The sequence below is a fragment of the Octopus sinensis genome, linkage group LG5 (genome assembly GCF_006345805.1).
Source record: "Octopus sinensis linkage group LG5, ASM634580v1, whole genome shotgun sequence".
Taxonomy (NCBI): Eukaryota; Metazoa; Mollusca; class Cephalopoda; order Octopoda; family Octopodidae; genus Octopus; species Octopus sinensis.
Window position 1 is genome coordinate 51,208,938 of NC_043001.1, and position 15,186 is coordinate 51,224,123.

The window sequence follows — 15,186 nt, forward strand, 5'->3', positions numbered from 1 at the left end:
AGGTTGACTCTTCCTTTCATCCTTTCGGGGTAGATAAATTAAGTACCAGTTATACACTGGGGTCAATGTAATCGACTTAATCCCTTTGTCTGTTCTTGTTTGTCCCCTCTATGTTTAGCCCCTTGTGGGCAATAAAGAAATAAGAATCTGTTTCAATTTACGTCACACCTACAGTAGTATGAATCTATGTTATTCGACATACCTCATGTAAGTATCATCAGCCATACTCTTCCATACTGGCATGTTGGAAGAAGGTACCAATTTTGGAGTTTTTCTTCTCCTTGATTCATTGCTTTCACCTCAGTTAAGGCACTCAATCTACACTTACAAAAATCTATTCAACTCATAGATGAGACACTGACAGATATTACTGTTCTGTGTCAAGATCAACCTGAAGTTAATGGTTATTTGAAGGTGACTCCCCACAACTTAAGAACTTCTGAACAGCTGCCTCACCACTGGATGCAGTTTAATGTCATATCCAGGAGATTCCACAGGCAAATGTCTCCTTAATGTAAATCCAAGTCTAAATCAGCATGATAGAGAAAAATTGGCAATACTTTACCTGATGGGATCTTCCTGATAGAAAAGTACCAAAAGCAGCATATGATAAGTGTAACAAGAATGAGAACTATCACAGCACACGTAATTCCAATGATCAGTACATTATTAGCTGAAAGTACATAACAAGTAAGGGTTACTGAGAACTAGAAGAAAGAGGATGTAAAGAGAGAGGTAAAGAGAGCTATATAAAGACAGAGAGAATGTGTGTGTGTGTGTGTGTGTGTGTGTGTGTGTGTGTGTGTATGTGTGTTACATATATCTTAGTTGTCAATCATGGCCTGGATCTCACCTGGATATCATCATGATGACGACCACGATATATATGTGTGTATATGCATATATATATGTGTGTGTGTATATATATATATATGTATGTATGTGTATATATATGTAAATGTGTGTGTGTGTATATATATACATATATATATATATATGTATGTATATATATATGAATATATATATATATATGTATATATATATATGTATATATATACACACACACACACCACACACACACACACACACACACACATATATATATATATATATATATATATACATATATATATACATACATATATATATATATATATATATATATATATATAGGCAAATAAGAAAAGGGAGAGGATAATCAATCGACAAACATCAGCCTGTAAACATTCATTTGGATCTATTTATTAATTAATTACAATCATATGTATAAGTAATCAAAACAAATAAACAAATAAAAATAAGTAAATGAATAAGAAGTTAATGAGGGAAAAATACTAAACTCTTACAGCTATTTCTACTTTGGGGGTGTCCAACTTGTCAAGGTTTCCACATCATACCAGTAATATACAGGGATTGTACAAAGGTTGAACAAACATTGGACAGGGGTTGGACAATAATTGAGCCCCAAAGCTTCATCAGAGAGACCATAATGTTAGGAATCTAACATGTGATGAAGTAATATAAAATAATATAATAAAATAATAAAAAAAAAATAGTAAGAGATAGCAAAAAAGTCAATTCCAAAGTAATATCCGTAAGTTATGGGATTATAGCTTATAGTAAAGAAAGTCACTCCCAGAAGTGATTTCCATTGGTTCTGAGAGTTACATCCTATTTCAATATACTGGAGGAAATAGCAATGGTAAGACATTGTGGAGTGAGGTTAATGGGATAGTCCATATCACAGGATCAAAAGTTAGAGGCTAATGGCTATGTAATAAAGTATCATAAAAATTAACAAAGTTAATGTAATGTGAACTTGCTTGGGAAATCAATACATAACTATATCAATGAAGGAATAATTTGGGTAAAACTTGAGTGCAGGTCGTGCATGAAGACATTTGGTATTCCTCATACAAGATGAAGAAAGGGCCAATTTTTATCCCAAGCCATCAAGGACAAGAGGAAAGTCAATGCTATGAAGCTTTTGAACAAATTCAAGCATCCCCTTCAAATGAACGTTTTGGTTTATCTCAGATAAGAAAAATTTCTGTCAGAATCAAATGGTGAACACAGAACAACCTTTGACTTACCGTGTCCCCAAAATATGTACTGAGAGTGATAAAAATCAAACACCCAGTCAACATGATGGTGTTTGGAGTGATCATTAGTGATGGCAATGTTAGCCTCCATTCATCTTCCCACGTGGCCTCAGACTCAACACAGAGTCCTACATCAAGTGCCTGGTGAAGGTAGTGATGCCCTGGATCAAAAGGCTGGCTGCTGGAAAACCCTGTGTCTGGCAACAGAACTCTGCACCATACTACACAGGCAGGAGAAACCAGTCATGGCTGTCAGACAATTTCTGTGACTACATCACCCCTAACATCTATTTCTTTACTACCCACAAGGGGCTAAACACAGAGAGGACAAACAAGGACAGACAAATGGATTAAGTCGGTTATATCGACCCCAGTGCATAACTGGTGCTTATTCAATCGACCCCGAAAGGATGAAAGGCAAAGTTGACCTCAGCGGAATTTGAACTCAGGACGTAGCGGTAGACGAAATACTGCAAAGCATTTCGCCCGGCGTGCTAACGTTTCTGCCAGCTTGCTGCCTTAATCACCCCTAACATCTGGCCACCTAACTCCCCAGACTGCAACCCCCTTGATTATTATGTGTGGGGCATAATTGTGTAAGAGACCAACAAAACTCCTTGTAACACCAAAGATGAACTGAAAGCAAGGATATTGGCAACAGTCACCAACTTAAACAAGGAGACCATCCAGAAGAGTTGCAAGAGATTCTGAAGTTGTCTGGAGGCTGTGGTTGAAGCCGATGGCGATTTTATTGAATAAATTTACTTGTTTCAGTCATTTGACTGTGGCCATGCTGGAGCACTGCTTTTAGTCGAGCAAATCGACCCCAGGACTTATTCTTTGTAAGCCTAGTACTTATTCTATCGGTCACTTTTGCTGAACCACTAAGTTGCGGGGAAGGAAACACACCAGCATTGATTGTCAAGTGATGTTGGGGGTGACAAACACAGACACACAAACATATACACACATATATACATATATATGTATATATATATATATATATATGATGGGCTTCTTTTAGTTTCCATCTACCAAATCCACTCACAAGGCTTTGGTAGACCCAAGGCTATAGTAGAAGACACTTGCCCAAGGTGCCACACAGTGGGACTGAACTGGGAACCATGTGGTTGGTAAGCAAGCTACTTACCACACAGCCACTCCTACGCCTATACACTTTAGTATTTCAAGATATTTCTTTGTAATTTTGGTAAATATATCTGTTAAAATGAGATGTCAGTGATATTTTCATGTTTGCATAATTTAGATGACAATTTATTCACCACACCCTGTATATATATATATGTGTGTGTGAGTTTAGATGGATATATCATTCAGCTGGATACCATGGTGGTTCTCAGTTACAGCTATCACATCTATTAGTATTTGATATCTATGACTACTATTAATCATCACTGATGCTGAAAATTTCTGTGATGGGTAACTCCATATTCACTTCACTGGATAATAATATTGCCTGGAGTGTATATTAGCAATAATTATAACAATATTGAACATGTGTGTGTGATGGGCTTCACTTACAGTTTCTGCCTACTAAATTCACTTACAAGGTATTATATATGGTAGCTGTGATACCAGTGCTGGTGGCACATAAGAGAACCATCCAAATGTGGCCATTGCTAGCGCTGCTCCGACTGGCTTCCGTGCTGATGGCACATAAAAGCACCATCTGATCGTGGCCATTGCCAGCCTTGCCTGGCCTCTGTGCCGGTGGCACATAAAAAGCACCATCTGATCATGGTCGTTTGCCAGCCTCACCTGGCACCTGTGCCGGTGGCACATAAAAATCACCCACTACGCTCATGGAGTGGTTGGCATTAGGAAGGGCATCCAGCCGTAGAAACATTGCCAGATCAGACTGGGCTTGGTGCAGCCTTCTGGCTTCCCAGACCCCAGTTGCACCGTCCAACCCATGCCAGCATGGAAAGCAGATGCTAAACGATGATGATAATGATGATATATGTATATATAAGCACATGGATGTGGTTGTGTGGTGGGAAGCTTGCTTCCCAACCATATGACCCTGGGTTCAGTCTCACTAAATGGCACCTTGGGCAAATGCTTCCTACAAAAGTCCTGGGCGGATCAAAGCCTTGTGAGTGGATTTGGAAGATGAATCCTGTCACATATATACATGTATGTGTGTGTGTATGTATGTCTGTATGTTTGGGCTTATCCCCCCACCACTTGACACCTGTACTGGTTTGTTTACATCTTGTAAATTAGTGGCTCAGCAAAAAAAAAAAGGCCAATAGTATTAGTAGCAGAAGCAAACTTTAAAATAAATACAGGGTTGATTTGTTCAAGTAAACCTTACAAATTGGTACCCCAGCATGGCCACAGACCAAGAACTGAATCAAATAGAAAATAAAAGATAAATAAACCTTACCTGTAACTGCATTTCTTAAAATAAATGTAGCATTTGATACACCTTCTTTATTGTGAACATATAGCGTGTATTTTCCAAAATCTTTCTCTCTAATATTTTTTAATTCTAATTGAGCAATATATCCTGGTAACTGAACTGTTTCATTTACCACAGTTGCTTGACGATTTGATTGGGATAAAATTACCCCTTCTTTTAGATGATTGTTATGGAGCCACTCAACATGAATTTTCTGAGAGTATGAATAAATGAAACACTTAACAGTTTTGCTCTGTGACTCTTCAGCTTCAATGACATTTTCTAGATGATCCACAATAGGAACACCTGAAATTTAAAAAAACAAAAAAAAAAGTAAAAACTGTTAAATATGTGACTGGACATTGACTTCCATTCCTTTAGCAGTGAGAGAAATGAAAGTAATAAAATGAACATACATGCTCACACAAGCATACATCTTTTATTTGATTCGCTCATTAGACTGTGGCCATACTGGGGCATTACACTGAGGAATATTTTTAGTCAAATGAACTGAGTCCAATACTTACTTTTTTTTTAAAGACTGGTACTTATTCTTAAATCCTTAAAAATCCTTAAAAATGTTTTAGTCTGAAGGCCGCGGCCATGCTGGGGCACCATTGATTTTTTCTTTTTTGCCTAACTGCTAAGTTAAGGGGACAGAAAAACACCAGCACTGGTTGTCAAGCAGTGGGGGCAGGGGGATAAACAGAGACACACATATACACATATATAAATACACACACGCACATATATAAAACAATGAAGAAATAAGTGATATAGATATTCACTTTATACAGCTCAACCAATTAGTGCTCTCATAGAGCTCCAGGAATATAAAATTAAGGAGGAGAGAAAACAAATACAATAGTCGATGTATATATTCTTTCAATGCATATTAATGAAATTCTCCATGGTATATAAAGTATATACATAGATGCATTCATCTTATATGACATATAAAAGATTTCTAAGAAATTATAGATACATACATATGCACGATAATTTATAAATATATAAAAATATGCATAGACTTTATACATGTTCCGGATTCCTTATGAATCATTTTGCATTCGCTTTATCATCCTCTTCATTGATTCACATTCGAACATTTGGACTTCGCAAGTACGTTTATATGGAAAATATCTGGATGTCATCTGTCAACTATGTGTGTGTGTGTGTGTATGCATATATGTAAGTATGTATACAGATAGCTAGCTAGCTAGCTTGATATATATATATATATATATATATAGGTAAGAAAGTTGGTATGTGAAAGCACATGGTTGAATATATAGATAGATAGATAGATAGATAGATAGATAGATAGATAGATAGATAGATAGATAGATAGATAGATAGATAGATAAATAGATAGATAGACAGACAGACAGATCGATAATAGATAGATGGATATAAATATAGACATATATATGTATACATGTATGTGTATGTGTGTGTGAGTGCTATAAATTAATGTCATTCATTTCCATTATTCTATGAGAACATTTCTGGCCATGAGGAAATATTACCTTGCATGGAAATAGATAAGGGTTTGCAACAGGAAGAGCATCCATCCATAAGAATCTACCTCAATAATGCCATCTAACTCATGCTTATGGTGGTTATGGTAATTAGTTAAAAATTAAGAAATAAGAGGTAGGGGTAAGAGGCTGTGTTCTCAAACATGAATGACCTAACAATTAATGTTTTTGATATCTGTGTATTTATTATTTCAAACAGCTGTATTTTGCATATGCACAATGAATTAATTGTATTGGAAAACATATGTCTTATTGTATATGTGATATTTAAAGGTTTGCACTGCATAATGATAGAAATAATGTTTTGTTTAATATTGGTTTCGGGGTAGAGAGTAAGTTGATTACAACAACCCCATTGCTCAACTGGCAGAAACGTTAGCACGCCGGGCGAAATGCATAGCCGTATTTTGTCTGCAGTTACGTTCTGAGTTCAAATTCCGCCGAGGTTGACTTTGCCTTTCATCCTTTCGGGGTCGATAAATTAAGTACCAGTTATGCACGGGGTCGATGTAATCGACTTAATACCTATGTCTGTCCTTGTTTGTCCCCTCTATGTTTAGCCCCTTGTGGGTAATAAAGAAATAGGTACTCATTTTATTGACCCCCAAAAGGTGAAAGCGTCGACCTCGATGGAAGTTGAACTCAGAATGTAAAAATGGACAAAATGCTGCTAAGCATTTTTCCCCGATGTGCTAACAAATCTGCCAGCTTGCCACCTTATATGTTTTATATGATATTGTCATATGACAATTGGACATAGTTATTATAAACAGAATAAGGCAAGTAAATATGTAGCAAGGTTGTTGGCATCCTTTTTGTCTCGGGAGACAATGGAGTTGTGCATAAAATAGTCCAGTCCGGCTTTTACATTTCATGTCCTGATACATTTCCTGCTGTGGCTGTGTAGTCCTATCCTGGACAAACATTCCCTCTGGCAGGTACCGCAAATGTAGCGAAGACTGTTTCTGGCTGGTTGTAGTGTCATAGTTTCTTGTTGATGTCTATTCTTGTCTTTCCATTTCTCCTCTCTCTCTCTGTCACTCTTTTGTATTCCCTCTTTTACGGTACGTCGCCAATCTCCACGGTTGCTGGCAATTTCTTCCCAACTGCTAATATTGATGTTGCAGGCCTTCATGTCCCTTCATGTTTTATATGATATTGTCATATGATAATTGAATTATAGTTATTATAAACAGAATAAGGCAAGTAAATATGTAGCTAGGTATTTGCATGTATATGGATATGTATTTATGTGGATGTTACAGCCCAAAATTAATTATCCTTTGCCAAAAAATTGTACACAAAGCAGAAGAAAGAGCACATTAATGTGCACCTAAGGTGATTTTGTTTTGGGGTTCAATATTCAGGTTTTTTATAACCTTCAGCAAAGCTTCTAGAACCTTCAGAAATATGATTTCGCAGGAATTCACACAAATTATTTTATAAGCTTATTCCCTTACTAGTTACATGCCTGCCAATATGGTTTTCAAAAAATATTTATGTAAGTGCTCATGCCTTTTATGGTAATATAATTTGGCCTTGGTTGTAAATTGGGAATCTGAGCAAGCTGGTACAATGTGTGTGTGGGGGGGGGGGGACCATATGTATGTGTGGGAGCAAGTGTCTGTATATAATATATGCTTGTGTATGTATATGCATGTGTATAAGCATGTATAAGTGTATGCATGTCTGTATATGATACATTCTTCCACATGTATGTGTGTGCGTTTGTGTGTAAAAGAAAGAGAGAGGGGGGAGCGAGCATAAAACAGCTTAAATTAGAAAAACTTGGAAAAATTTAAATATTAAAAAACTTCACTGTAGGTTGAATAAGAATGTAAACACATTCTTCCTCTATATGTACACACACACACATATAGTAATATATATATAAATACACACACACACACACACACATATATATATACAGATATGACAGAAGTAAATAGACACCCTATAAATCATCATTTTATGTTTATTCTAACTTGTAATGGTTTATTTTTTTATTAATTGACATTTTTATGTTTCAGGTTCTATACGTGACTGCTTAATCATGCCATGTACAAAAGAAGCCTTGGAACTGTCTGAATTTCAAAGAGGCCATGGGACATGCTGAAGATGGACATAGCATAAAATTGCAGAAAACCTTGGATTCCTGCTTTCCACAGTTAATAGAGTGATTGTGCAATTCACCAGAGAAGGGAAGGAGTCCACATCACTTTACCCAGATCAACCAGGACCCTCTGATAGGACCCTTCTCTTTGCTAAGAAAAGTGTGGTGGATATTCCTCATTGCAAGGCCTCTGACATAACAGAACGAGCTGATATCAGCCCCAGAATAGCTGTCAGGTATCTCCACAAACTTGGTTATTATGGCAGAGCAGCAAGAAGGAAGCCACTTCTTCAACCAACCAACATCAAGCAGAGAAAAGCTTGGGCCAATGGGATGGTGGAAAGGCAACAAGCATTTTGGGGCACTGTCATATTCTCTGATGAATCCAGATTTGCTGTATTTCCTGACAGTGGTGAAGTGTAGGTCTGGAGACTCTGTGATCAAGAATTTGATGTGTAAAGATTGCAGCCAACAATGAAACATGGCAGCTATTCTGTGATGGTCTGAGGAGCAATTTGGAGCAATGGTTGATTTTGAGGGTGGAGTTTGAGGGGAAACATAAACTCAGATAAATATGTGTCCATATTGCAAAAAAGGCTCTTCCAATTTTTTCCAGTGGTGAAATGATTAAAGAAGACTTTATTTATGGAAGTATTAAAACAGAGTATCTTGATTGGTTTGTGTGAGGTGGCTGAAAACTTTTGCACTGCCATTTTTGGTGGTCATCTCACATCTTCCCCTCTCAAACAGTACAAAATATAATGATTAAGTATGAAAATGACACCAACAGAGTCAATGTTTCATCTGTGAAAAACACAATGCGGAACAACCACTTATAAGTTGGCAATTAGTAGAAATTTACAATAGTTTAAAGTGGCCAAAGACTTCTGCATGGTACTGTACATACCTACCTGTGTGTGTGTGTGTGTGTGTGTGTGTGTGTGTGTGTGTGTGCATATTATATATACACTTATACATATATATATATATATATTCTTTTATTCTTTTATTTTTTACTTGTTTCAGTCATTTGGGTGTGGCCATGCTGGAGCACCACCTTGAAGAGTTTTAGTCGAACAAATTGACTCCAGGACTTATATATATATATATATATATATATATATATACACACATATATATACATATATATATACATACGTATATATCTATATGTGTGAGTGTGTACATATTATATATATACATATATAGATATATACATACATACACACATAGTATATGTATTTGTATATATGTATGTATATATATATATATATATATATATATATGGTAGTGTTGAGTTCTGCCTCTCTTATTACTCAGAGTTTTGCAGGTGTATAGCAGAAGCAAATTATTATTTATAGCATGAATATACTTGTAGGTGGTGGCCTGCAATTGGTTAGTGTATGAGTCAAATAAGAAAATAATTGGAAAAAAGTGGAAAAATAGGGGAGAAAAATTAAGAAAAAGATAAGAAAAATATCTATGAAGAAAAAGAGTGTGTGTACATATATGTATATATATATATGAATGTATGTGTATATCTCTCTCTCTCTCTCTATCTATCTACCTATCGGTCTGTCTTTCTGTCTGCCTCTCTCTCTCTCTCTCTGTATATATATATACACATATATATATATATATATATATATATATATATATATATATATATAAATATATATATACACACACACAGGGGACTATGTTTTTCTTTGCTAAATATGCTTATGCTTATGCTTACATTTATGTAACATTTCTTATCAATGGTATAATGCCTCATATAAGTGGTTGTCCATTTACCATCTCTTTTCGAATGCATGTAAATACATATGTTTGTGTCTGTATGTATTTATCTGTCTATGCACACACACACGCATGTGTATGCACACACACACATGCACATGCTCACACACATGCATACATACCTACATATGTGACACCAGCATCAGCCATGACTACAATTTCTCTTGGCTTCACAGGCCTTCTGAAGCATGGTATATCACCAAAGGTCGCAGTGACCTGTCACTGCCTCCATGAAGCTCAACATTCGAATAGTGCTTTTTACATGCCACTGGCATGGATGCCAATCACACAGCACTGACATCGGTCATGACTACGATTTCACTTGGTTTGACAGGTCTTCTCAAGCATGGTATATCACCAAAAGTCTCACTCACTTATTATCTCTGTGAGGCCAGATTTGAAGATCATGTTTCACCACCTTGTCCCATATCTTCTTGGGTCTTCCTGTTTCATAGGTTCCCTCTATCAAAGTTACAAATCAGTTTTACAAAATTTTTTGAAAATAACCTAAATTGCATGTAAGTAACCCATATGGATAACCATGTACTAAGTAATATATCTAATTCATTTATTAATTTCTGATCAGTGTGTGGAATGTACATTATTCAAGCCATGATCATCCCAGCTTATTTTCCGACATTTTATATTCAGTACAACTTTATCCAATGTATTCAGATGATAAGGATGAGGTTCAAAGGAGATTGACTGCTAATTCTAACAGGTCAAGTAACCATGTAGATGTGTCTTTACTCACTCAATAACTGGCTACAAATTCATGAAAAGTGAGCAACTGTCACAGACTAACTGTGCTATTGCTGCCTTCTCGAGCTACCACTTAAATCTACATGCTAATCCTTGATATCACAAACCCATCTCTCTGTCTGTCTGTCTCTCTCTCTCGCTCTCTCTCTCACCCCAAATTATATTACTGATTCAGACCACTCTACTCAACAACAACATTATTCCTACCACTCTAACTACCATCTACATTGAGAAAGTTTTAAACTCTATTCTCTGTTATCTACTCTTACAAAAAAAACAAAAAAAACTGAACAGCACCCCCTTAGGAAACAACACAAACCTCTAACTGGCAAACAAAGTGTATCTAGAAGCTACAATTTCCACTGGGCTCCATCCTCTCATCCCATTTATTTGCTGACGCATATGCCTGTTATCATTGTTCCAGATTCTCAGTGTGGATTTAGATCTAATAGAAGCATTGATCTAATAGAATAGACTGAATTGCCAAAGTAAGCATTTCTATGGCAGTATGAGATACCCATACATGTCTACACACATGCATTCATACAGACACAAATATAACACTGACAAACAGCACCAAATATGCATATGCATGTATGCACCCACACATGAACATTTATTTGCATATGTGCATATACACTTTTTCCTCATTTAGATCTGATAGAAGATATAGTGTGTTGGTGTAAGACAGTTGTAAGAAAAGAGCATAGAGAAGGTTTCTCTCTTTACCAATTTTTCATAGTCCAAATAAAAAAAACTTTTACATGGTGGATAGAAATTCACTGTGAAGAATAAGGAAAGTTAGGATGTCTATCTATCTCAGTTTCCTGATACATTTGTATAATAACGAGTGCTTTCTTTGGTTCTGATAATGTTCTATTGTCACCAATTCCTGTGGACAATGGTGTTAATCAGAGGGGTGGATCTTCACAGTAATTATTCATATATTTCAGAACTATGAAATAGATAGCTTTGCCATCTTGCACCAAGTAAGCTTTTCAATCTGAATCATATCAAAACAAGGACTAAGACCTTCATAACATTAGTTCTTGATTTGTTGTACTCTTTTGAGTGTGATCTTGTGGTTCACTCAGAGCAAGATATTCTAAAGATCATAGACCTCTCCTTCAAATGTTTGTACTGCTATGGGACTTATGTTAAATCTGAAGAAAGCTAAGGTGATTTTTATACTTGTTCAGAGTGAGAGGTACATGTAGACTAAACATAATGCTATGAATTATTTTGTATACCTCAGTAACTCTGTTTTGGGTGGGGCATCTTTAGATTCTGAGATCAAATTGCTTTTAAAATACTTAGATAAGTGTGGTGTATATTCCTCATTGCAAGGCCTCTGATATAGCAGAACAAGCTGATGTCAGCTCCAGAATAGCTGTCAGGTATCTCCACAAACTTGGCTATTATTATTTTTACTTAGATAAGGATTTGATGCTTTCAACAAGCTTTACAGTTATGATGCATAGATCATCACATCTTTGCTACATATATTTGAGAAATAGATAATCTATCATTATCAAAATCCTTGAAAGATTCCACCAGAAGCAAGTATTTAACATGTATATTAAACATTAGTTGGAAATCATTTATACATGACTCAGAAGTGTCATGTACAAATTAGCACAAGTATAGCTATGTGATTAAGGAGTTTGTCTTAAAGCATCAGGAAACAAAATTTTTCCTGAGTGCAATAAAAACCTATCTTATTCCTTCCTATGAATGTAAGAATGGAGATGAGGAGATGAAAAGGTGAAGGAGTAAGGTGAGAGGAAATACTATTGTATCATTCAGTTAGTGGAAGGGTTACCAGGTTCATGGGCACTTTGCTCTTGCACCTCTGACATGAGCCAAAGATTTTTTTTTAAAATACACACACATATGTATGCATACATGTACATATGCGCACACACATGCATACACATGCACACACACACATTCATGATTTTTTCTTCTCAAGAAATAAAGTTCTAACAAACATAAGCTTCCAGAAAACTGCAATTTCATCAACATTTTATACTTGCCTTCCTTTGGTGTGTGGTACACTTCAGCTATAACTTTTTTCAGCTGCTCAAGATGATTACTAACATTCTCTGTATCAGAGCTGGCAGCTTCACCAGTAATTTTTTGATTGTGCAAATTAAAGCACTTCATAAATCTTTCAAACAAGCCTGTACAAGCCAGAAAAGGTTTTCCATTACAAGTTTCACTTACCTCTTTCTGCAAGTCCTCATAGAAATTTGGCTTCTTTTTTTTTTTAATGTTTATTTATCTTTATGCTTATCAGCTCAATGCATTGAGTTTGATCCTTGAGCCAAACACTCAAGAACCATCCTATTTTAAGAACATCATCATCGTTTAATGTGTGGTCTTCATGCTGGGATGGATTTGACAGTTTGACATGGAGCTGTCTAGACTCCAACTATCTTGTGGCATGGTTTCTACAGCTGGATGCCCTTCCTTACACATACCACTTAACAGAGTATAGGATGGGGTTGACTGTAGTTGATCATGAATATATAACATAAATTTAGATCATAAATGATAGAGAATAAAATCTATCAAAGAAACTTAAGATTAAGAAGGCATGAACACATATATAGATGTATAAACATGCATACATACATATATACATATATATATATATATATATATATATATATATATATATATATTCTATATTCTATCGGTCTCTTTTGCCGAACCGCTAAGTTACACACTAGCATCGGTTGTCAAGCGATATTGGGGGGACAAACACAGACATAAAAACATGTACACACACACATACATATATATATACATATATACAATGGGCTTCTTTCAGTTTCCATCTACCAAATCCACTCACAAGGCTTTGGTTGGCCAAAGGCTAGAGTAGAAGACACTTGCCCAAAGTTCCACGCAGTGGGACTGAACCTGGAACCATGGGGTTGGTAAGCAAGCTACTTACCACACAGCCACTCCTACACCTATATATATATATATATATATATATAGCCTTTGAGTTTGTTGTTCGTTTATGTGAAACATTTTTGAATGTGCTCATAAAAAGCTCTTTTGCTCCTTATTCTGACTACTGCTTATCATTCCTATCTTCTAGAGTAATTTTTGCTACATACGTTTCCAAAATCTTCATGTTTTAATTTGTGCATTCTCATCCAAAGGATGTATATGAATACAGCTATGTATATATACATATATATATTTACACACATACAGAGAGAGACAGAGAGCGAGAGAGAGAAAGATAGAAAGAGAAGCGACATGTGTGTATGTATGTATGTGTGTGTATGTGTGCATATGCATGCATGTGTGTGCATCCATAGTGTAAGAAAATGGACTGAATTGCCAAAGTAAGCATTCTTATGGCAGTATGAGATACACATATGTCTACACACATGCATTCACACAGACACAAATATAACACTGACAAATAGCACCAAATGTGCATATGCATGTATGCACCCACACATGCACATTTATTTGCATATGTGCACATACACTTTTTTTACATTCACAGATGTATATTTACATATTTTCTTTTTGCGTGAAATTGACATAACAGTGTCAGTTAATTCTTATAAGTCAGGCAATATGCACACATGCTGAATAAACAGTGAAAGCAAGGCTATTAGCATAAATCAACACAGCAAAATATGTGCTTCAATATGGTACATAGTTAAATAAAGTTTAATATGAAATAAACATCAAATTTGAAATTTTGGAAAGGCTGGAGTAATTTTTGTACCAGACTAAAAACACAAAGAGAAAAGAAGAATGAGAAGAAGAAGAAGAAGAAGTAGCTCAGTTGAATCAATCAATAATCACATAATTGTGAGGGAAACTTGTAAACCATGCATTCATGCCTATGACTCTCTAGGAATTATTATTTAATTGTCTTACCAGATGCAGAGAGTATCCCAGATCCTTTAATTATTTGTGTTTTCTGGTTAGCTGTTACCATAATAGTACATGTCCAGTTGCCTGTATCCCTCCAGGAAGTATTATTGAAGATTAATTGAGTCTCATTGGAGACATGTCCTTCAATCTGATGTCCAAAGATTTTTTGCGTCCATTTTAATGAAGCTATTTGAAAATTAGTTGAATCTTCAACATTACATTTCAATGTAGCTTGTTCACCTATTTTCACATTGACACTGTTTACTTGAACTGTTGGGAAATCTGCAGCAAAAAAGATAAAATACACAATATATATAAACATGTAATAAATATTTAAAAGATTCTAAAATATTTGTTTGCCTGATATTTCCTCCTGTTAAATTCAGTTTAATCATTCTGGCACCAACCCACCCAATTCATCCCCTTGGTTCTATGATACCAACTTCCAGTTTTAAAGTGATCTAAATTAAAACCTTCCATGTTACCATAAAAACCCATGTAATTTACGCACTTTTTCTGCAAAAATAAAAA

At 35.6% G+C, this 15,186-nt stretch overlaps 1 protein-coding gene across 9 annotated transcripts in view; it reads right to left on the reverse strand.

Annotated features, from left to right (window-relative positions):
• Positions 1–15,186, reverse strand: part of LOC115211591 — a 91,712-nt gene that overhangs the window by 33,649 nt on the left and 42,877 nt on the right. For all 9 annotated transcript variants that reach the window (XM_036503430.1, XM_029780157.2, XM_029780155.2 and 6 more), the window contains 3 exons: positions 14,659–14,937; positions 4,513–4,833; positions 566–673 (listed from right to left, as the gene is read on the reverse strand). In XM_036503430.1, the coding sequence (XP_036359323.1) occupies positions 566–673; positions 4,513–4,833; positions 14,659–14,937 (708 nt within the window). The remainder of the gene's footprint in view (positions 1–565; positions 674–4,512; positions 4,834–14,658; positions 14,938–15,186) is intronic.